This window comes from Triturus cristatus, chromosome 5_2 (genome assembly GCF_964204655.1).
Source record: "Triturus cristatus chromosome 5_2, aTriCri1.1, whole genome shotgun sequence".
Classification (NCBI taxonomy): domain Eukaryota; kingdom Metazoa; phylum Chordata; class Amphibia; order Caudata; family Salamandridae; genus Triturus; species Triturus cristatus.
This window is the reverse complement of record NC_140588.1, coordinates 420,672,156-420,697,125: the sequence shown is the minus strand read 5'-3', so window position 1 is coordinate 420,697,125 and position 24,970 is coordinate 420,672,156. Positions and strand designations below refer to the sequence as shown.

The window sequence follows — 24,970 nt, the reverse complement described above, 5'->3', positions numbered from 1 at the left end:
ATTTTGCTCTGAGAGGTGCATAATAATTGGTCGTGTTTAAGGGTAGGATAGGGTCGTTATCCATGTTGAAACTGGATTTTATAATTATCGCAAAGACTTTCTAGGGATCCGGCCCTGTGGAGTTGGCATTACGAATCAAAGACTATTTATTACCCTGGCAATGTCTTCCCCCACCTCTGTTTTTTTTAAATTTAATTAATGTGCCATTCTGGACACAAGCAGTTCTTATTTCACAGTTGTTTGGTGTTCTAACTTCCCTAAGCATTGGCCTTTAAGATGATGTTCAGAAGTTTCTTTTTCATGCAGTGCTCAGATTGTAAGCAATATAATAATCTTGATATGTTCCTTTAAGAAATGAACAGTTTGGGAACACTGTAGATGCCAGCCAGAGTCACCCAAAAGAAGTTTGATTTAATTACTCAGTGCGTTACTAGCTTCCCGGTTTCCTGCAGTATTATGTACTCTTTCCATTTGTTTTGGCAACGTTTAGGGGCATTTTAAAGATAATAGCTTGTGAAGAGTAGAGAAATGTGATGAACATCGCCCTGCCCACCCCGTGACCTCCTCAGTGCCAGAGATCAACTGGCATTTAGGTGTAAAGGTAGTTACCAGGAGCCCAACAAAACTAACTGCCGAGGCCCCATGGGATAGGTCTGGCACCTCGCTTTCACCAGGCAGACCCAGCCGCATATGGGACGGGAGTGAGAATAGCAGATATATTCTCTTTGACCTCACTTTTCACCACCCCAGCTCTCTGTCTCGTGTTTGCTGTGCTCACAATACATGTTTACCCTCCTACCATGTGTTTTTAGCTTTTCCCTGCCAACTCTCTGCAGTTTCCTCCTCCCTGTGGGTGTTTTCATACCATCTCTCACGAGTGTGCTTAGAAATGTAATGCTTAACCGGCAGGCACAATTATGCGTGCCGACCATTGAGCAAATTGAGACATGATTTTTGCAATTTTTTTCTCAGGGCATTTTATTAATATTGTGGGACTGAAACAGACTATGTTCAGCCTTTATCCCACAGTTCCTTGTCAGGGTTGGTCCACAAATCCTTTGCAGCGGTTCTTACCGGTCGGCCATCGCAACACGTTATCAAGGCGGCACAGCTTTCTTTAACAATTACATTGATGCACGATCAATTTGTGCATTTATATTCCAATGTGCACTGCTTACTAAAGGAAGCTCATTTGATATATGTTCTGGGCAGGGAGTCACTTTTGATATATGTTCTGTGCAGGGAGTCATGTTTGATATCTGTTCTTGGCAGATCCGCTTATTGTTGACTCTTATGTATTTACGTTGTTATACATGTATACATTTCCTTAAGTGTGTGTTTGTTTCTACAGCTATGTACCTCTGCGATGCAGTTACATTGTTTCTCCTGTTGCCAAAGAAAGCTTGGAATTCAATGACAGCTTATTAACCATTTTAATACTTCTCAAAAACATAGCTTACAAACATTGACAAAGCCAATAGATCTACCTAAACACTTATAAGCTCCCAAAGGCGAGACCTATTGGCTATGCCAATGCTTGTTAATGTTTAATGGCACTGCTAACTCCAGCGGTACTGAAGTCCAGTGTGTAGCAGCTCACAGAATTGTTTTTTCACACTGTGCCTGATAGGAAAAGAAATCCAACGCTCCCACAATCTGTTGCACTTACATTAAGGAACAGTGAATATCTTTCAGGGAAAAAACCTCAGGATCATATCATATTTGGAATATGCAGCTGTTCTAAGTAAACATATATAATGGTGAGCCAGTGACTTGAATGATAATGCTATCACTACAGGCAGTGACACGGAGAGCCTACCTCTGTGTAGGCAGGGCAGCACGTTTAAATTGCATCTTTAAATCTAAAGCTATTGTTCGGCATTCACTGCTCTGTTCTGGGAATTACAGGATGCTCGAGTGCTCTAAGACCAAAGATCAATTTCAAGTGCCAGGGGGATTGACGAAGAATGCATGGACAAGTTCAAACATAAGACAGGGATCCCAGGAAATGCACAGAGATAAAACTGAAGTGCCATGAGGATCTAGTCAAATATATATATAATGTTTTTAAAAAAATGGCAACGGGGACCACAGTTGCTTGGCTGATCCTTCGTTTATTATATTTTACTGTGATTTCTTTATGTTGAACCTGCATTGTTCCCTATGGAAAATGATTCGGAGCTTAGAAGAAATATCAACTGATGTTTACATAGCAAATTTTGTTTTCATTCTAATAAATCATCAACACTTTATTTTTATTTTTAACATTTATGGCATCATTTTGATGCCGGGCGGCTGGACCACTGGCCGCTATTGTGGCAGTCAGGAGACATCCATCAAGCATGCAGGTTGCCCGACTACCCTATAACTCATCATGGTCATGCTGCTGCCATGATAAAGGGCCGCAGCACATGCAGACTCCCTACGGAACATCCTGCACGTCCATACAATGTGTGCCATGCACCATGTCATGCATGGCTCACAGTGCACAGAGATGAGCGGGGGCACTACATGTGCCTCCAGGGCCACTTTTCAGTGGCCCATGACAGACGGGGGCACTGTTTGGGGCCCACGATATCCCATGCTGACAAACTTTTCATGGCGGTGTTCCTGCCATAAAAAGGCTGTCAGAAAGCGATATTGCAATCCCGCCGGTGGTGCCTGCGTACACCACGCTGGGACGATGCTCCGACCGTCACCCCACCGCGATCTCTGATCCTGGCGGAGGCGGCGGTCTTTCATCCGACAGCTGTGGGTACAACCGCCAGCATGGTAATGCAGTGGTCAGACCGAAGGGATGTCGGTGGTCAGTTTGTGCAGTGTGGTACAGATGAAAATACTTGGTTAACAAAGAAAAGAATACCAAAGACTACCAAAGCACCTTGAGCTATATACACAACACAAACAAGAACGCTCCACACCCCTAGATTGTCATGCAGAGCACAAACAGTAAATACTATCCGTGCACTTTGATTTTCTTCCACACGACAAACAGGAAACACTAATCCACCTAGATTCACAAAGGCAACTCAGACTGGAAACTCTGCCCATGTACCTTTATTTACATATACATGACAAACATGAAACACAATCAGTCCACTTACTTTCACATACATGCCACAAACTAGAAATGCTACACATGTGCATCCTGTGTCAATAACATCTACCTTTCTGGACCTAGAAGAGTGAACCTCACAGTGGTCGACAAATGAGTATGTGGCTAGACAAAGAGGAGGGATATCACATCAGCATTATCTACATAGCCTCTTATATATGTCGCTTCAGTGAAGCAAAACAGACTCCTTGTATTTTGTCCTTGTCTAAGGAATTATGGACCATTCGAAGCACCAGCCCACACAACCTGAGTCACGAATGTTTGCTTGCTCAGCCCTCCTCCTAGGAGGCAGAATCCGAATTGAACATAAGTTCACACTGCTGCTGGTCCACTGCTGGAATATCAAGTGTCAACTGGGAAAGTTGGTGCTGGAAATGGAGTTGTATGCAATGGCAGACTAGCCTCAGTGGTTACTTTATCAACTGCAACGTTTGATGAATAATGCCTCACAAAACTCTCTTTTTTATTTTTTAACTCACTTGTTCAGAAACTGACTGTTGGTGAAGAATGGAGCATATGTTTATAATAATTATAAAATGCAGAAGACGTTTATAGAGTCTCCTTTGTTGTGGACTGAGTTCTTCTTTTGTGTTAATTGTCAGGAGGATATTTCAGACCTCTCAAAATGTATTTATTGTGTAATAGTGTCTAACATCAGCATTCACGCCATTGATAGTATGATTTTATTACAGACTGCATAGATAGGTTCGGAGAAAAAGACTGAGGGCCCGATTCACAGAAATATTCTGAAACAAAATCCAAAACTTACTACTTTTGGTATTCACAGAAGGCATTTAGTAGTAGTAAAGTTAGGATTTTGTCTTAAGTCTCTCTTAAGTTTGACTTAAGTTTGTCTTAAGTCTGTCTTAAGTCAAACTTAAGACAAAATCCTAACTTTACTACTACTACTAAATGCCTTCTGTGAATACCAAAAGTAGTAAGTTTAGGATTTTGTCTCAGATTAGTTCTGTGAATTGGCCCCTGAGACAGGCAACCTGTCATTCTCCCCCACTAAGATGGTTTTCTTGATCTGGGGCTCGCAGGTGGACTGTGTTGTGGTGGATCAAATGTTCTGGCCAAGCCTGATGTGGAGGCCAGCTTTTGAGGTTATTCATGGTCAGAGGCCCATACTGCATGGCCCATGGGATTGTAAACGTAACCCTCCGGTCTGCTGGAAGCCAGTCAAGTGACTGAAGCTTACCAGTTATGCAACTGAATACCTTCAAAATAAGGCCTAATCGAGCATCTTGATGTTGGGCTCATTTTTCGGGGCAGAAGCATACACAATTAACAAAATTCCAAGAACTTGTGAACTGCAAATGTTTCAGCAAAGCTTCCTTTGTTGCTGCAGAGGAAGGGTCATGTGGACGAAAATAAGTGGCAAATAAATTACATGAAGTAATATATATTTCTTGCAAAGCTTAAATCGTCATGACGTGGCTGCTGCTGCAGGAGAATGTGGGATGCGAATCTGTGCCTCCATGGGAAACAATCTGCCTGTACTGTAGGGAACTGGTATTTGAGTGAGAACACTGTCGTACAGTCTGACAAGATATTGATATTGCAAAAAACTGAACTTGAATGCACTTTGGTGTAGGATTTTAAATTACTCCTGTATAACAGTGTCCGTTTTTTTTTTACTGTTGACAATATTCCACATTCCCACAAATAAATATGGGAATATGAGGACTTCACCTCATATTTGTCAGCATCTTGGTTGTTATGCCAGTCTGACTCCCTCAATTACTACTTTTACTCAGCCATTTTTGGAGCAATAATGTGTGCAGACATGCAGGAAATCTTTAAAAGGAAACTGATGCTGTTGAGTATTTAAATATAGAAACATTTATTTTCTCATATGTTTTGAATTCCTCGCTTTAATTCGTCTCACTCCTTTGCAATTATGCGGTTACACGCGTGACGTGGTGCTCTGTATTCAGCATCGTACAGTGTTTTGTCTGATGCATATGTTGGAACGCCCAAAAATGCGAAACACATACCATGATCTAGGATACCCTCGAGGGTGATAGGGCGCTTTACAAAGACACATAACATCTACTACACGAATCATAATTGAATGCATGAAATAATGTTTTGCAACGTGAAGATAGCTCTTGTTGCGCCCAGTTGTGCTGTTCACCCCTCCATCTTTAATATAACATTTAAAGCCTCTTGCTTGTTCCATCATTCAAGAGATTGGTTTTTGAAGGAAATTGTGAGTAAAACATCTGATATAAATTGGGCACTTGTAAGGGCTCATTTTAGGGACTGAAGGATACATTTTGAAGATTATCCCATATTAATTAGTACAAGTAATCAAGGTCAATATACATGGATGTTGTTAATGATCTCAGTTTGACCAGTACCATGAACCTGTGTTAAATCGAGCCTAACACCTAAACAGGTGCTCTCGCGTGGGCTCAGCAGTGTACCTGTGTGACAAAGAATGCACTCTCTGAAGCCTATTGTGCGGATTTATCAAAAAGTGACACAATACAGTAAATTCTAGCCTTTTCACAGCGCTGGCGCACAATAGGCTGCCTACCACCAACACAGGCACCCTTGCACAATGGTGCAAGGGTGCATGTGTTGCATGCAGGATTGTTTTTGTGCTTGTAGGGCCCCCTTCCGGCACAGAAACAATCCCCTGAGGCAGTTTCCTCTTTTTTCTTTGCTTTATTTTTTCATTTTTCTGCAGAATGCAGCACACATAGATAGAGGAAGTAACGAGGAGATAAAGATATTTCTGCACATTATGCCTCACCTGGTAAGGCGCAGCATTTTGGTGAATTCCCAGGTCTACCAGTAATGGTAAATCTAGGAAAGCGTCAAAATCCATGGGTGTTGGGTGGGAACATCCATGCAACGCCTTCCTAGGGCGATATGCGTTGCGTTGCTCTGGATTTATCAAGCCACTCAGTGTCATGCAAAGTGCCATGCATGGCTTGATGAATCACATTTTGGGTTTGCATCGTGCATGCACCACATTGTGTGGTGCAAAAGTAATGCAACCCCTCCATAAATATGGCCTTAGATGTTTAACTCAAATTTCTCTGAGTTAGTGCATGCGCTGCATACAGTACAAGTAAAAATGAGTGAGCAGTGGTTGGCTCTTTTTGTTTTCCAGCTGTGTTGTCTGTAGAACCAGCTAATATAAATTCTACATTAATGTTAGCATTATCCATTGAAATCACATAAAAACAGATGCACTGCCATGTCATGCACCAGCTCAAGTTTATGATATAACTTCTGCTGCGTTCCTGACAAATATAGATTGCTCTCTATTACCCCTTCTGCCCACTACTGATCTTGAGCACACAACTGATAAAACACAAGGGTGAAAAATAAGCATGTGTACAAGGAGGATAGGGTAATGTCATTAAATATGAATGAAGGGAAGCAGGCACTTGTAGCAGGGAATATCTGGTTCTAAAACATATAACAGGGCTGTTTAAATATCTTCCCCTTCCTGTTTACAGATCCATCACACTTAATTCACAGAACTTAACTGGCCAGTCACAGGGAGGCAGCATCAATCTACATACCAGAGGATCAGTTTGTAACGTCTGCAACAATATACACTTAAGCATGATGCACTCTTTGAGTGTAATGACAAACATGTAAATCACACTATGCCTGCTTTACCCACTCTCTCAATACCAATGCAATAGTTTGCCAATAGTAGTGCAAATTACCATGGGAAAACCAGTACCAAATGATATTTATGCTAATCACATAAAAAATTAAATTTTAATTTATTTTAAATACAGCTGGTTGAAGAAAACTACACCTTTCTCTTTTCCACGACTAATTAGAGGTTTTGACCTAGAACAACACTTGGAGCCAAATTACTAAAGCATTTATGTGTATGGGAAGTAGTACTACATAGTACCACAGGAATACTCTTTTACATACTCTTGCATGCCTCCGTGAATCATCCCTGAATCATCTGATTTTCTATTTGTAAATTGTAAAGAGGGCATGGGCAGTTTTTTCTTTCTGTCCTTCCTGTAAATGCATAGTGTCTGATTATTTCCACTCTGTTCTCATTTTAGATTTTTTAGGACCAATTCACAAAGGAATGTAGGAGCATGTAAAAGACTGCTATTGGATACTACATTAACTACACAAAAACGCCCTTGTGGATCAGTCCCTATGTTTTTTCGATTTCCTTTGCCCGTATGGTAAAGCACTGTAGGCATGTGGACACAGTGTCAGATTACGTTATGCAATGCTAGTTTTGGGGTCAAAAACAATAAGCTCTGCTGAATAAGGATGTAGCTCTAGCATAGGGCCCGATTCGCAAAAGGAAACTTAGTAGTTTGGTCTAAACGTAGACCAAACGTCTACATTTACGACTTTGGAAATTCACAAAGGACATTTACGAGTAGTATCTTTATGTCGGGACTCGTAGGGAGGTACATGTGACTTTTTTTCAATGGGAGAATGGTCTACATTGTGCACAAATTATGGTCAGCTGACTGATGACAAACTTGTAAACAAAATAAAGGTTTGATGTCATTATAAGATAGAGGGATCTGAGTCGGTCATTGGATCTTGCTCCATATCTTTGAGTTCCGCAAAGGTTTTTCATTTTGCAAGGGAGTAAACTAGTAAAAGTCTGAACCAGCTGTAGCAAAAGTAGTAGAGAAGTCCAATTCTGGGAAAGTCTTAACAGCCATTGAAGGCTATGAGCTCAAAATCATATGTAACAGTAGCTTTCATTTCTCTGAATACCTGAGAATCGTTCAAATTCAGAAACACGAAGGAAATTTTTCTTAAAGAATGAAATTATTTTTACCAGTTGTGCAATGCACCTCTTATCCACAGCCATGCACAAACATTTCTAATACGCTTCCCTTTTGAAGACAACGCTTCCCTTTTGAAGACACCGACTGCATGGAAGTTTGGATCAAATGTGTGATCTTTTCTACAGTATATACATTATTAAAGTCCTTTGCTAGTTATTCAGCCACACATGTTGGATTTTCATATCTGTAAACTATGGGTGGTAATGTGAAAATAAGTGTCCTTCTGTAGTGTCTATGGAAATTGCTTTATTATGCACTGTGCATATGCTCTCATGAAGCCTGGGGGCTTCAAAGCCTTGCTTGAATGGTAGAGTTGTGCTTTCACAGTAATTGTCTTGCAAATAATTCTAGATAGAAAAATAAGACCAAATAACTCATTCGCAGTGGTGTCAGCAGGCCTCTGTACGAGTATCAGCACATTCTAATTTGTTTCCACTTGTATGTGCCAGAGACTGTTTGCCCACACTCAAGTCACTCCTGTTGACTAATGAAGATCTCACCACTAGTGACCACGATAGTTTGCCTTTAATAAAAACATGGTAATCAATTTGCTCCTTTAAATTTGGATCTGATATGATATATGTTACTAGAACTGTTTAAAAATCTTTACCTTTTTACATAACTTGGGGTTGAAACTCATAATAATGCCTCAAAGCAGCCCTTTTCATCCATGAATTTATTTTGGCTGCCTTATTCATTCTTGACCTGGCTGAAAGACGATGTTTTAATTGAATTAGATTTCCAAATACATGACTTCTATCTGGTTATTTCTGGGCAGGGCTATGGGACTTGCTTTGAGTCTGACAGACAGATTACTCCGACACAAGTTATTAAAAGTCTTACTAGAAATAATGCACTTGCAACAAGGCAGATGGGATATTCATCACATTTGTGACAGAGTAACCCATCCTCCAAACTCTAAATCAACTGTGCTGTTAGCACTGAAAGCTTAGTTGATAAACCATGAACCTTGGGATACAACACCTTTCAAAAAGGTCAATGCACAGGTCGTGTCCTTTTTTTCTCCATGAGGTAAGCACTGTTAATTGTGTGTCAAATCTGTATGGGGCAGGAATTTGCAAATCTCATTGTCCCTTATTGGTCATCATCACTCAAATACCCACAGTAATAAATGAGCAGTAGTTCTATTCATTTACAGTAACTCACAATTGTTCCTTTGTACCGACATGAACAAGGCCCATCATCATTGATAGTGCTATACTAAAGAAGTCATGAAAAGCAAAAGAGCCTTAGCCAGGCATTAGCTGCTAATAAATATTGTGTTTTCGGAATCATTCTTGAGACTATACAATTTTTGAGAGAAACAGCTAAGAGAATCTGTAAATTAGTAGTTAGTTACCCTCTGGGAATTCTAGTTTGCCCCCATTTTCCACACATAGCTTAGACCATTTGAGGTACATGTGTCATACACTCATCAGAGGGACTGAAATGTAATAATTTAGTGCTGAGCACCAAAAACCACTGGCTCAAATTAAGCACTCAGTACCCCCACTTACCAGAAAGAGAGGTTCTTACAACATACATTTGTTAATTTACTTATTTGATATTGCGACAGCATGTCACCAAACAGGACTTGTACACGATGAGGGGACTAGGTCTGAAGACATGGTGTGTTTATGCTAAAATTTGCTGATGAGTCATAAGTTTCTTTGAATTGACTGGCTTTTGGTGTCTTCCTAAAGGCTGTAAAGTGGATAGGTGTCACAGGAGAGTGCTCAAGGAATAGCAAAGAATAGCTCAATTAACTCACACTTTTTTCACCGTGGCATTGCGAGACCTGCGATAGTGGCGTGGTGTGTAATATATAGTACATACATTGGTGCATGGACCTACAGCATTAAACATTCTCTCTTTCCTCAAGTACAATAATAGGTCATACGAGAAGTGAGCTTGTGGGATTGTAATGCCTCTGTCTCGTCGGCACGCATACCCGTAGACAGGGTTGCATACAATAAGTAGGATTTATTTAGCAACAGGCTTAGTCTGTCATCATAAATATATGATCAGCTTCTTTGGTATATCATTCTCCTTAAAGGTCTCATCTGTTTATATCCCAACCCCAATAAATATTCATTCTAAAATCTATGTCTACAAACGTTTGACAAGGTATGTTAACACTGCAAATAAGTGCTGCATTGCATGAAACACTGTTTAATACACATTTTAGTTACATTCAATTGGTTTGCTGCCACATGCCTTAAGCACAGGTCATCGACAACTCACCGCTATGAAATAAATTGCCCTTTTACAGTAAAGGCAATCCGCATTATGCTTTATTAAAAGATGCACAAAATGGACCTAGTCGTCTGCAAATGTCTTTTCTGAGTGGTGCACAGACTGGCTCTATGTTTGCAAGGTATTTATGTATTCCATCAGATACTCCGCTTCCACTTGCCGTGTTGTGTACTCTTATTCTATTGGTCATTCCATCTGCTTGTACAGCATGTCTTGTGTCAGATGTTCCTGGAGCTGGCTTTCATTGTAACATTTTCAACTGGTTTATATCACTGTTAGCGCGTCCATTCCCTCATCACTCCCAGTGAATGTGCTGCTCATGAAGCATACCTGTTCATATCGAACCATCCAAATGCCACTGTAAAAGATGATGAGACAGAATGAAAGTACCTTAGGTAGGGAAGGAAACCAGTGGAAAATGCCTCATACCTTAAACAAATGGATTTACCAGCTCTTTCCTCATTACTTTTCATTGTGTTTTATTAAATATTATAAGGCGCCTGGTAAAAGCAGTGAGCAGCTAAATTAATTACCCTTGATCATGGAAAACCCATCTGAAGCTTCATTTTAATGTGCAACAATCTTACACAGCGACTGAAAAACAACAGCTGACCAACTTTTGTGTGCATATGTTGATGGCTCTTCCTTCCCTCATCACTTTGCTTTGTGTAAGTGTAGCTGTGTCTGCATTGAATCATAAAGTGAGAGAGGAGTGAGAGAGCGAGTGAGAGAAAGAGAGAGAGAGGGCGCAGATTTGTGGAACAGTGTTTTCCAAACGATCAAGTTATTTCGTTCTGCAGAGAAGAGGAAGCTATAGAACATGAAATAGGCTGAGTGGCTCTTCATGGAACTTTTTTTGCTATATGGACTATGTTGTTAAATAAGATGCTCTGAATTAAGCGTGGTCTGGTACCGCTTGGGAAGCTTCTTACATCCCTCTATTTTCTTAATGGTCTGTCTTGGAGATCATAATGGTGTAAAACTCTAGGGCATTCAATGTGCTGATTTCCTCTACCTTGTCAAACCAAGCAACACCATGTATTGCTCATTCCTTGTTTTGGCCCAAGGGATCTCTGCAAATGTATTTCTTGGTGTTACCCTCTGCCATATATTCACGAAATTATCCATTATATATTTAGGGGCTGTCGCTGAAATTAAATCTATGAGTAGTATTAATAAGTAAAGTGAAAGATGTCATACACCTGGCATTGATCGGGCGCATTGTCCAACAATTCACCCACTGTAAGCCTTGAAACCACTTAAAGTTAGTATATAGGGAGCAAGCTGGTGTGACATGCTGCGTAGGCCCGAAGAAGTCAGAAACTGCTGGGGTGCACCATCTACACGTTCCTCACCACACTCTTCATAACTTGCACTCTGACAATGGAATGAAGCAAATCAATGGCAATTTAGCCTGTCATTGTGTGCGCTTGTCAACACAAACTTACATTAAAGGTGCACAAGGGCAAATGAAACACCGGCAACTTTATGGGACTATTTGTAGGGTACAAGAAATTGGATGTATACATTTTTTCAAATATATTCTGTCATTTCTTCAAATTTAAAAAAGATTCTTTTAAGGATATGGAAGCAACCCTGGGTGCTAATCCCTCATGCCAGATATTTCGCTGCAACATCTACAGATTAATTAACAACATTTAAAAGGGAAAACGGTGATTTAACAGAAGCTTAAATCCATATTTTAGTAATGACTTCATAAGTGGTAACATTTGAAATGTGGGGAGCATGTGGGAGCGATCATGAACACTTTGGAGCATTCCCCATTTAAACATTATTAGTTCTCTGGCTGCCCCTCACAGGGCCTCCTACACCAGAACTGGCGCTCACTGCCAAAAGCGGCATAGAACAGCCCTAAGTGGCAAAGCAAACTGTACTACTGTCATCATTTATCCACAAGACTGGGGGAGTAGAATTGTTGGTATTTTTAAAGATCTGTCATTTTGGCTTTGTGAGTAAAAAAGTATTATCAGTGCTACCACGTGTGGATATAATATAACGTACATATTATAGTTTATTTACTGTCAAAAGCACGAATGTAGCCTGCCCTTTATCTACTGCAGAAATAATGCATATCACTGTAGATTTCAATTTGTATTTTCTTTTCAGCTCTATACTGTTTCTTACTTTTCATTCAGTTTTAAAACTCGTCTATATTTTACACGTACACTGCAAATTAAATAATGGTTTATTACTCTGTTGCATTTAGAAGGATGCTAATAAAACATGAACACTTTTATTTCAATATTCTTAAATGCAAAGGTCTCTTCCCCTTCCGTTAAGGGATGCACTAAAGTGTCAAATTAACTCTATCCCAGCTCGGTGAGTGCTGAGGGTGGGCCAAGATGTGTTTAGCTTGGCTGCAGCTGTGATTAAGCATTATTGCTGACTCTACTGACCGCAACAGGTTTTCCAAGAACTCAGTGTGTCTGTATACGCTCTTTTATTACAGCAGATGAATGTAAAAGCAGGGAACATTTAAAAATTACGGATTGCTTAAAAGCAGGTTTTCATGCTGCTTTTCAAAACACTGATAGCATTGTAGCGGCATTATTTTAGCTTTTTCCAACCCATTGCGAGGCACAAATGGTTTGTGGGTAGTTATGTAAGTAGCACCCTGGTATGTAAAGCATGTAGTAGTGCTTCATACCGCTGGTGAAGCCATGTGCTGCTCCAATGTGCATTTGTTCCTGGAGGTCCTCGGAGTGCGAGGGTGAAAGGGTGTTAGTTGTAGAGTAGCCCAAATAGGCCATGTTTGATAGGGCAAGTGAGGTTTGAGGACAGGGTATAGACAGGTCATGCTTCATGTCACTGCACATAAGCAGGAGGTGTTGCAAAGAGTGTCAGAATGAAACGCAGTTGAACATGTAGGTACTTATTGCCTGTATTATAAGGGGAGATAGCCATTGAGTGGTCATTAGCTGGGCCATCGGGTAAAAACTATATGAAGTGAGATACCCCACCTGTTATATTTATCGGGCCCGATTCACAGAACTAACTTAAGACAAAATCCTAAACTTACTGCCATTTTGGTATTCACAGAAGGCACTTACTCATTTTGGTATTCACAGAAGGCACTTACTCATTTCGGTATTCACAGACGTTAGGAGTCCTAACTTTAGGACTCCTCAATGCCTTCTGCGAATACCAGAAGTCTTAAAGTTAGGATTTGTCTCAGTTTAGGAGTAGTAAAGTTAGGACTCATAACTTTAGGACTCCTAAATGCCTTCTGTGAATACCGAAAGTCTTAAAGTTAGGATTTTTCTCAGTTTAGGAGTAGTAAAGTTAGGAGTCCTAACTTTACTACTCCTAAACGAAAGGTTGTTCTGTGAATTGGGCCCGAAATCGTTGGCGTGGTTTCCCCTGACTTTTTTTTGCCTCTACTCCGGTATTTTTTATCCTGTGCTGGATTTTGTTATTGCTGGCTTAGATGCTTTGGGCACTTTGTCACTGCTGATCAGTGACAAAGTGCAGGTGCTCCCTGTGTAAATTGTTATTGTAATTGGTTCTCCCTGATTGGCATATTTGATTAACTGGTCAGCCCCTAGTAGAGTGCACTGAGTGTGCCAGGGCTGGTGAATCAAATACTACTAGTGGGCCTGCAGCATTGATTGTGCCACCCACATAAGTAGTCCTGAAACGGCAACTCAGACCTGCCATGTTGACTTGGCAAGTGCACTCACTTGCCAGGCCCTAACCTTCCCTTTTCTTACATGTCAGTCACCCCTAAGGTAGGCCCAAGTTACCCCTGTGGGCAGGGTGCGGTGTATGTGAAAGGTAGGACATGCCTTGATGTGTGCGGCATGCCCTGATAGTGAAATACTGCCAATTTAATTTTTGCACTATTGTAAGGCTATCTGTCCCCATAGGAAAGCATGGGAGTTAATTTATAACATTGTATAAATATAACTTACCATTGGGACCAGATAGGAAAATAACGTTTAGTATGCCTGAACTCAGAATCTAAAGATGCATCTTTTAGGAAAGGTGATTTTTACATTCAGTGTTTGAAAATACCACTTTTAGAAAGTAGGCATTTTTTTGCTTAGCCATCCAGTGTGCTTCTGCTAGGATGTATATTGACTGTCTGGCTTTGGAGTGACAGGGGCTGGGGATGTGCAGTGGCTCCAGAGTCAGCGCTAGGCTGAATAGGCCTGATCTGCATATGGAGTGGTGGGAGGAGTAGCACCTGCACCTGAATAGGGCTGTGTCTGCCTTCTATGATGATGGCTCCACCCCCCTGTGGTGTGTCTGGAGCCAGGGCTCACACTGACAATGGAGGTTGTTGTGCACTTGCAAAGTTCCCCCCAGAACTGGTTTTGACTGGGCACAGGGCTTCTCTGCACAAAGAGAACACATACATTTTGGGGTATAAGTATTAGACCTAAAACCCATGAACTTTAGACTACTTCTGGAATCAAGAGGAACCTTTGCTGAGGAGAAGCGCTGGAGAAACTGAGGAGAAGTGCTACCCTTGCTGTGTGTCTGGGGTTGGCCTGCAGTTGCTCTTTTTGGCAAAGTAAGGAGAAGGACTTTGCTGTGTGCTGTGTCCCCTGCTTGAGGAAAGTCTCCAAGGGCTTGAGTAGAACTTGCCTCCTGTTTTGAAGTCTCAGGAACACAAAGACTTCACCCCCAGCTTCCCTGAACTTCCTTGCTGGGATTTCTGACCTGCCAGGAGTGCCTGAGACTGTGTGGGGCCTCTGGAGGTTGTTTCTGCTGCTGAGAACTGGAAAGCAACGCCACAAACAAGGAAGTCGATGCATCGCTCTTCTGGCGACAGATTTCCGATGCAACGCTGTCCTGCGAGAAGAATCTCCCTGCACCGCTGCGCCGCTGCTGAAACCAATGCAGCGCCTGTCGCAGCTTAAAAAATCAACGCATCGAGGGATCACGGCTGAAAAGGTCAACGCAGCACCATTCGCCGCTGCCGCATTGTTCGCCAATGCAGCCTGGATTTCCATGCATCGTCCATGTGTCACAGGTTTTTCCTGACGCATCACCCACGGATCGGAGTCGTCTCAGAACTGACGCATCGCTTCCCCCTACAGACCGGACCTGACGTATCACTGCCCTGTGTACAGCGGAACTGTCGCATGGCATCCACAAAGGTCTGAGGAACGACGCATCTCTTTGTTTTTCAACACTTCTCATCGCTGCGGCTGTTTGGCTTCATGAACTTAGTCGCAACAACAGGTACTTTGCAAGAAATACCATATCTATAGTTTTCTATGGACTCAGTTGCTAAAACCTTTTGAAAGTCATTTTTCTTAATACTTGTATGTTGGATTGTTGTCATTTTTGTCTTGTTAAGTTTAGATAAAGATACTTTATTTTCTAAACCGGTGTGGTGTCCATTTGTGGTGTTATCACTGTGTTACTGTGAGTGTTGGTACAAATACTTTACACATTGCCTTTAGGATAAGTCTGTCTGCTCCTGCTAAGCTACCAAGGGGGTGAGCAGAGGTTATCTAGAGTGTGTATCCCCCTTAACCTGAGTAGAAGCAAGGGTCCCTAGCTTTGCCAACTAGAGACCCCCATTTCTAACACCACCCAAATGAAGGCAACTATTTGAGATACTAAGGATTATTACACATGGTGCACCCAGAAGTGGCAGAGGCCTAGACCACTAGATCCAGTGGTAAGCAGTCTGGGAGTATTACAAATCCACAAATTTCCACCCAGCCCGCGTTCCCCAAAGTTTTACGAGAAAAATGGCCAGGTTCTGTCACCCAGAATCCCTTGCAAACCTAAAGAATTGTCCAAAAAAAACACATTTTCCCCACATGTCTGTTGTGGAAAGTTCTAGAATCTGCGTGGATCCACAAATTTCCACCCACCCCGCGTTCCCCAAAGTCTTATGAGAAAAATGGTACCTCACCTGTGTGGGTCGGCCTAGTGCCCACGACAGGAAACGGCGCAAAACGCAACATGGTCACACCTCAATTTCGCAGTGAAAATGACCCTTTTTTGGCAAAGTGCCTAGCTGTAGTTTTTTAACCCTAGCTCTGCCGGCACCTAGGGAAAACTAGCAAGCCTATACATTTTTGAAAACTAGACACCCAGGGGAATCCAGGATCAGGTGACTTGACTGCCTCCCACGAGGGTCTGTTACCCAGAACCCCTTGCAAACCTGAACAATTGTCCCAAAAAACACATTTTCCCCACATTTCTGTGGTGGAAAGTTCTGGAATCTGTGTGGATCCACAAATTTCCACCGACCCCGCGTCCCCCAAAGTCTTACGAGAGAAATGGTACCTCACTTGTGTAGGTTGGCCTAGTGCCCGCAACAGGAAACGGCGCAAAACGCAACGTGGTCACACCTCAATTTCACAGTGAAAACGGACCCTTTTTTGGCAAAGTACCTAGCTCTAGTTTGTGAACCCTAGCTCTGCCGGCCCCTAGGGAAACCTACCAAACCCACACATTTCTGAAAACTAGACACCCGGGGGCTTCAAGGGAGGTATGGCTTGCGTGGATCCCCCAACGTTTCCTTACCCAGAATTCCCTGCAAACCTCAATTGTTGCTGAAAAAATAACTTTTTCACATATTTTTGTGTGGGAAAGTGTGGCATCAGCGGGCTCACACAAATTTCCCACCACCCAGTGTTCCCCCAGGTCTCCCGATAAAAATGGTGCCTCACTTGTGTGGGAGGCCCAAGTACCCGCGACAGGAAAGGGCCCAAAACGTAGTGAGGTGACATCAAAATTGCCTATCTCAAAACCACCTGGTTTTGCAAGGGGGGTCACCTGGGTTTTTGGCCCCGTGCTCGGCGGCCATCTAGGGAAACCTACCAAACCCACACATTTCTGAAAACTAGACACTCAGGGGCTTCCAGAGAGGTATGGTTTGCGTGGATCCCCCAACGTTTCCTTACCCAGAATCCCCTGCAAACCTCAATTTTAGCTGAATAAATCTCTTTTTTACACATTTTTGTGTGGGAAAGTTGTGGCATCACCGGGCTCACACAAATTTCCCACCACCCAGCGTTCCCCCAGGTCTCCCAATAAAAATGGTGCCTCACTTGTGTGGAAGGCCCAAGTATCCGCGACAGGCAAGGGCCCAAAACGTAGTGAGGCGACATCAAAATTGCCTATCTTAAAACCACCTCATTTTGCATGGGGGGTCACCTGGGTTTTTGGCCCCGTGCTCGGTGGCCATCTGGGGAAACCTACCAAACCCACACATTTCTAAAAACTAGACAGCCGGGGGCTTCCAGGGAGGTATGGCTTGCGTGGATCCCCCAACGTTTCTTTACCCAGAATCCCGTGCAAACCTCAATTTTAGCTGAAAAAAATCACTTTTTCGCACATTTTTGTGTGGGAAAGTTGTGGCATCACCGGGCTCACACAAATATCCCACCACCCAGCGTTCCCCCAGGTCTCCCGATAAAAATGGTGCCTCACTTGTGTGGGAAGCCCAAGTACCCGCGACAAGCAAGGGTCATGCCCCCATCTGCCCCCCAGGGGAGGCAGAAAGTCCACTAGACGCCAGGGAGTTTTTTGGGCAAATTTTAATTAGGGTGGGGGCTGCCCAAAACGCCCCCATCTGCCCCCCAGTAAGAGTATGCTTGTGAAATACAAAAACTGAATGCCAAGTAGGTGAAAAATGTAGCGTCAGCTCAGTGTTAAGCTTGTCCTTAAGTTCATCAGCAGCACTAGCGGATACATTTAGGGTAGAGGGATCTCCACCATGCAGGCTTGGTTCTCTCAATGTGACAAATGGTCCTCTGCCAGGAGGACATACCCTAGGCCCGTCACCAACAAGGCGGGCTGGTCGGCTTGCTGCCAGTGTCTAAATGACCCTATAAGTTGGCAAAAGCTGGTCAGGTCATAAAGTGCATTGAGTAATCCAAATGTAACATAATGCTATGGACTAGTGAATGTTGAGACAAGGTGACCAAAAGATATCCCACAGTTTTAAATCTTGCATATCCTAGTAGAATTGTAAATTGATGATATACTTATTGCTTTGCACATTTTTAGTTTGATTATTCCCCATTGGCTTTGGTAATCTTACCTTTATTATTTTTCTAGAAATATAATCTTCCATTTTAGAACCAAAGTTTAATAAAAGCCCAGTTTGCTGTAAAACAATGCATATACTTTGAATTGCATAAGGAAATTAAGTGCCATGTTAGAGTATGGTAATGACCACTGTTAATTACAATTTACAACATTTTTTAATTCCCCAATGTTAAATATAACTGTGCCCCAATACTAAAAATGAGATGGAAAGAACGCTTATGTGTAGTAAGCTCCACACATCTTTTAACAACTTTTGATATTAAACATTCTTACTATATTGAGACAAGACTTTGTGAAGCAGTTAGAAATTGTCCACATATGCTTCCAAACTGATCCATGTTTTCAGCTTCAGGCTTTCCTTCTGCAGATACATTTTATCCACTGAGATTGTCCAATTATGTCAAAATGCACAGATTTGTTTATTAAACCTGTTGCTTCAATACACGGTGCTTGATTGTATGTAATGATCTGGTAATCCTACTTAATGAATGCATTCAATTAAAAGATAACTTGATAACTTCCAGTGCACTGAATCATGAGTTACTGGTCACAATCATGAGAAGTTAGTTATTTGTATTCCATGTTAACAAAGCTCTGTATTTCAAAAAGATATAAGTTTTAACTAAGCTGTCAATTTTAACAAAGGTGTGGTTTTGAAAAGATGCACAAGATCGATTTAGAATAATTGGCTCATCATTTCTCTTGATCATTATTGTCAACTAATTTATTGCAGATATGAATCTGATTGATTTACTTAACAAACTTCTTATTTCAAGTAAAGGAAAGTCCACAATGAAAGACTCAACATTTGGGGCCCGATTATGATGTCGGTGAGACCGCCACCGACAGGCCTCAGAGGTGGTCCCACTGACATCCAGCATAGCAGTCCGACCGCTGGATTATGATGCGGTCTGTTGGACCTCAGCAGGCAGAGAGACTGACCCAGGCCTCCGACCGGCTCAAGGAGCCCTATGGAGTGTCCGTCCCACCGTAATCCCTACAATGGCGGGGGTGCCTGCGAAGGTACTCCAATAGGGATTACAATGTCCTTTTTCCCTCTACCTTTACATTGCGATTTTGACCATCATGTAAAGGAAGACGGAATGGGACTTTGGGGGCCACTAGCAGGGCCCCCATGGGCCTCTACTATGGGCCCAGGTTGACACATGTGGTGCCCCAAAGCATCCATGCACCATGTGACAGGCACCACATGGCGCCTGCTACACAGTGTATGGATGCTTGTGAACTGCTCTTTTCCACTGCAGCTTGTGCTGTAGGATTGCAGGACATGCCAGAATGGAAAAGAGCAGTTTTCTGACCACCTGCACAGCAGTTGCATTGTAGTCGGGCAGGTGGAACAGCCGACATATAGTCGGTTGGAGACCTGTTGAGGAGATGGCGGTCGGATGCTCATCCAACCTCCATCGTAATGAGGCCCTAAATGTGTTCTAAATTTGGTCCTCACCCATTGCTAGGGAGGGAACTAAAAAGAGGCCCACATCAGGGGAATAATACGTCATCAGGTATCATCATCCAATTATGTCTTAACTTGTATATTAATATCCACCTTAGGTATGCAATATAAATACTCATTAAAGATTTATTATGCATGGGCTGTTAAGTCTTGCTTGAATTACAACATCCATATCTACATTATTTAAACTTAAGTTGATGGCTGGGTTCACATGTGTTTACAATTTGTTTTTTGTTCTCCCTTTCTTCTAGGCCACACAGGACGGTTATTAAAATCCTTATGTTTTTCCAGTTTTTCATTCCTACTTCTTAACATTATATTTCAAATCACTGTTGCCAGTCTTGAGGCAAGAAAAAACATCGAGCCAAATTTTAACTGTGAGTATGCTAGTATTTGTTTTTCTAGCTTCTGTGCATGCAAATGTGTTTATAATATTAATTTGAATGGAAAAACGATTACTGCTTTGTATGTCTTGATCCGTACCCAGGTGAGATAAAAAATGTGTATAAACAGTATTTCCACTTGTGTATTGTGGAATTTCATCACAAATTACCAAAAACTACGGGGAAAGATTTTGTATACATGACTCACTTCTTTATTTTCTTAAAAACTGAATAGAGTTTAGTGTCAGTAAACACTTTATTATTCACAAAAGCACTCCTTAAGATGTCCCTAGATGGAGATGATTTAATCCGATTGTCGCTTGTAACAAATAACTTTAACATTTGGTTTCACCCTTGAGGAAACACCAGCACCACGTTTGAAATGCTTGTTTAAAAGACTACTACAAGCAGGAGACTGGAGACTACACCCCCATCCTAAGAGACCAAGCTTACTGGTAGTGGTAGAATAGAAAAGCGTCAGTGTCACAGAATGCCACAAAATATCCAGAGCCAGTTGCCAAATGAGTACAAAATCTAAGGCATGTGGTGGGTGACTGAATTACCGTGAAACATGAAAGTGGTATACAAGGCATCATCATGATTGCATCAAAGCATACATTTATGTAGAAAACAGCTATTTATTTTATTTTTTAATATATTTTTATTTTTGGATAAAAACAGTGCAAATGCAGTGGTAATCGCAGGTACATACAATCCAAACATAAAACCGTAATTTCATTTGAAAAAAGAGGGTCAATCAGGTGATACATTGCGCACAGTAATCAATAAATCATAGGCTAGAGAATAACATAATGTAACAACAGTATTTTCAGAATGGACCAAGAGAAGAATTCAGTTTGTAAAAAAGACGCAACCCAGGAGGAGAGGGGGCCCCAAATCCTATTCCCTTTAATCCTACCTTTTCTGCCTCTCCTTTTGTAAAGTGCCTTTTCTAAATTATATATATGAAAACAGCTATTTGTATAGTGCTAGCATAGTAGAAAGGAAGGTAGAGAAGCCCTGCACATGATAAAAGATGTAACTATAGTAAATGTGTGGATGGACGGGGACTGCTAATATCAAGGCTAAGGCCTCCCTCTTCCCTATAATTAATAAAAAACAGTTTCTACATTTATTGAACCTCTTGCTGCTTTCCACATGATGTTTAATGCATTATCTCTGCAGGACAGAATCAGAAGATGGAGATATAGCTAAAGGCATACTTACGACAAGGCCAAGTCCTATCAAAGAACATTTTAGCAATACTCCCACATCCTCAATATCCCCGAAACCGGAATCATTCATCCTTCGACAGCTTCACCGTGTTCCACTGCTCCCTAGAGATGTTCCTGTTATATGATTAGGCGCATATATGTACATACAGACATTTCATCTGTTACACTGTAGAGGGACATGCATGCCAAGGCCATTTGAAAATCAGGTATACCTGTATAGCTCCAATGCAAAGTGCTTATCCTCAGTCTCTCACTATTACATTATTATTATCAATAAAATGGATTTACAGGCTACACGGTCAAACATTCTCGATCGGCTTAATTACTTCCAAAGTATCTATCCTTGTAGTGGGACAACCGTAGCATTCAGAAGCACTGAGCCATTTGAAAGCCACTCATCCCTTGGGTCCAGTTACCGTTACGTACCAGTATTAAAATTCACTTTAAAAAGAACATAGTTAACATTCTCCCAAACTTTTAGTTTATTTAAGGCAGCATTATGCTTGTTTGACATTTAGTACTTACCCCAAATATAGCTTGCTTAGTAAGTCAAGAACCTGTTGAACTGCCCAGTTAAATATTTGAATTCCATCAAATATATGCTCCTAAACTAAATGTGACTCCAGCTCTTCATTTTGTCAGCATCAGTAGTTTATGAATCTGGAGATTCTCCACTATTGTATATTTTAGTGGTGTCAGAACCTCTGACAGCGGGCCACAGGGCAAGCAGGGTTTGCTGGGCCCAACCTTGGGGTTTATGGCATCTTACTCCTGCTGTCCCAGTACCCAACCGACTATGGGTCCTGAGACACTGGGCCTAGCTCGGCCCTTCAGCACTTTACTCTCAGTGGTACCACTGGCCGATCAGTCCAAAGCTCTTAAGGGGACGTAGGTTTAATGGGTACCCAAGGACAAGACTCAAAAGTAACTGCGTGAACTGATTGTCCAGTCAAATATTGACTTTTGTTATAAAAGTAGTATTTAATATATAAAGTATAAGTATATACAGAAACTATAAAAATCATACAACAAATGATATCTACAGTCTCTTACGGATGGTATGCTAGCATTTTCCAGGACAGTATCTCCAAGTCCCTCTTTATCTTCTGATGCGGCTGGTTATTGATAATTGTGGTGACTTTCTGATGTGGCCCACACTAGTCACTACATGACAAAGTCTGAATTTGACCTTAAGAGTCAACTTCAGAAGTGCTTTGTGCTCAGTACGTGTAAGTTACCGGGAGGCCTGGTGGTCTAAAACAGTCCCTTTGACATGACGCTTTAGGGGGATTAACCTGACTACACGGCACCACCACCTGGCATAGAACAGGTACACCAGACATATGGGGATCACTGCCTTCACATGGCAGGAGCGATAGCCATAAATTCACAGTGACCCTCACCTGGCACAAAGGGTCACTGACTTTACACAGCAACATGCGGTGGCCCCATATTTCAGAGTGGCCCCACTTGGTATACAGGAGAGGCAACTTTACATAGCAAGGGTACCAACCCTAATTTAATGGTGGCCTCATCCTGCATAAAAGAATTGAACATCATGCAGCAAGGGTGACGCCCCTAACCCCCACTTGGCATATGCAGGTCACTGACTTCCGGAAGACGGAGTGTATGACCTGCACTCTCGCAATAGTCACAACTGGACCAGACGTCTCACACTTCGCTCAATGGGATTCCCTCAAAAGGATCCCCTCTGGACCTCATTTCCTCCAGGTGCTCTACTCCCCCTCATAGTGTCCACCGGACTTGCCAGGCAGGGAGAAGGCTGGTTCTCCAAGCTCAGGGGAAATAGTCTTGTCTTCCTGGGTGAGTATCCCGCACCCTGCAGGGATGATAGTAGACCTAGGATCCTAGTTCTGATTACGGTAGCTAGAAGACTTGGTGATGTTCTTTCCACTCTGGTGCACATCACAAAACTTGTGGAACTCTTTTCCATATCCAGACACAGATGCCATTTAGGGGCATATTTGCAAGGGGATATTGCCACCTGAACATCACTTTTAGTGATGTTCTGGTGGTGATTTCCACTTCTCCTTATTTACAAAGCAGCGTTAAGCCACTTAACGTGGCTTAACGCCGCCGTGTAAATAAGACCCCTTTTCATGCTTCACTTAGCGTGAAAGGGCGTGCAATGGGTGTTGCAGTGGCCATTCCGCCGCAACACCCATTGATCTATTGACATTGCCCATATGTACAAGGCAGGGTCAGTGCCAAAAATTAAGAACAGGGAATACATGGTCTTAGATTGGTGAAACGAGGAAAAATTATTAATTTCACCTCTTTTTTTGCTCTTTCCATATGTGCAGCATTCTGCAGCACACATAGAAAGAGCACATTGCCTTTCAAGATTGTTTTTGTGCAGGAAGGTGCCCCTTCCTGCACATGAACCATCGCCCCTGCATCGTAGGCACCCTTGCAACATGGCACAAGGGTGCCTGTGCTCGCACAACACAGTTTTATTAGTGCCAGCGCTGGGGGAAACACATAGGTGCGCCGTATTTATGTAAATATGGCGCATCCCTGTGTTTTAAAAATGTTGGAGCTCAGCGTTACCAATTTTGGCCTCACACCGCGCTCCAACATTTTGTAAATATCCTCCTGAGTGTCTTGCCCTTTAAAATTTGTGTTGTGGGTGTCGACTCCTTTGGAGTGGCTTCTCCTCTGTCCTGTCCTTTGTTAAAGGGATGGTCTGCCACAGCAGGAGCATCTTCAGTTCCAATTCACCCACCACACATTCCAAGGGATTAGCCGGGGATCTTACAGGGCTGAACTATGCCTCACAAAGGTTCAAAGGCCTGCGCCCTCCATTCCATAATAATTCTCTGGTCCTTTAGTGGCAAACTTATCATACCCACCTTCACACCTAACAGTGAGCATAGGCTCCACTGACCAATAACAGCTCCTTGACTAAAAGAAACTTTTGGTGCATACAGGGTAAGCTCTTCTCCCCTTCCCCTATTGTGTGTATTCCCAGCCCAACCCTCATTTATGTCAACATCCACATCTTCTGTCTGGTGAGTTGCAGTCCTCACCTCCAACTAGGCTTCCTAGGCCCTGGGCTTCCAGAATGTAACTAACACGCCTCTATGTCATGTACCATCCATACGCACACATATATGTCAACATGCACAAGCAAGCATCACATGGTGCATGGTGCTACATGCAATAAATCATGTAGGCCAAGGATGAGGTAAGTACACAGCTACAGAACTTTACTTGACTGGGTCGGTAATCACCACTTCCCTGACACAGGTAACAAGGCCTGTTTCCACTACTGATAACTTTAAAACACAAAACAGGTATGCTGCCACCACAGCGCTTGTCTCACTTAACTCCTGGCAAGGGCAGACGTTCTCTACCACAAAGAGCTTTCTGGTCTAACAATACTACAATACCATGAGGCAAGCCTAGGTCATGGCGCACATGTGTGATCCATGTTTGCCCATAACCAAATATCAGTACCAGGAGTTCAGATGTCCATGCAGATGCGGGACTGAGGGCAGAGATGCCCTCCAACACCATGCATGGGACTTTTTCGTCCCAACAACTGGCTTCATTTAAAAATTTCTTTAGTTATGCTATGATAATCCTTCCTTACACCTGTGTCATATTTAAACACAGTACCAGTGGGAGAA

The 24,970-nt window shown here is 42.3% G+C and overlaps 1 protein-coding gene across 3 annotated transcripts in view; it reads left to right on the top strand.

Moving 5' to 3' along the window:
• The window catches only part of PIEZO2 (piezo type mechanosensitive ion channel component 2), a 1,161,909-nt gene that overhangs the window by 334,503 nt on the left and 802,436 nt on the right, over nt 1-24,970 (top strand). For all 3 annotated transcript variants that reach the window (XM_085607342.1, XM_085607341.1, XM_085607340.1), the window contains exon 3: nt 19,951-20,076. In XM_085607342.1, the coding sequence (XP_085463468.1) occupies nt 19,951-20,076 (126 nt within the window). The remainder of the gene's footprint in view (nt 1-19,950; nt 20,077-24,970) is intronic.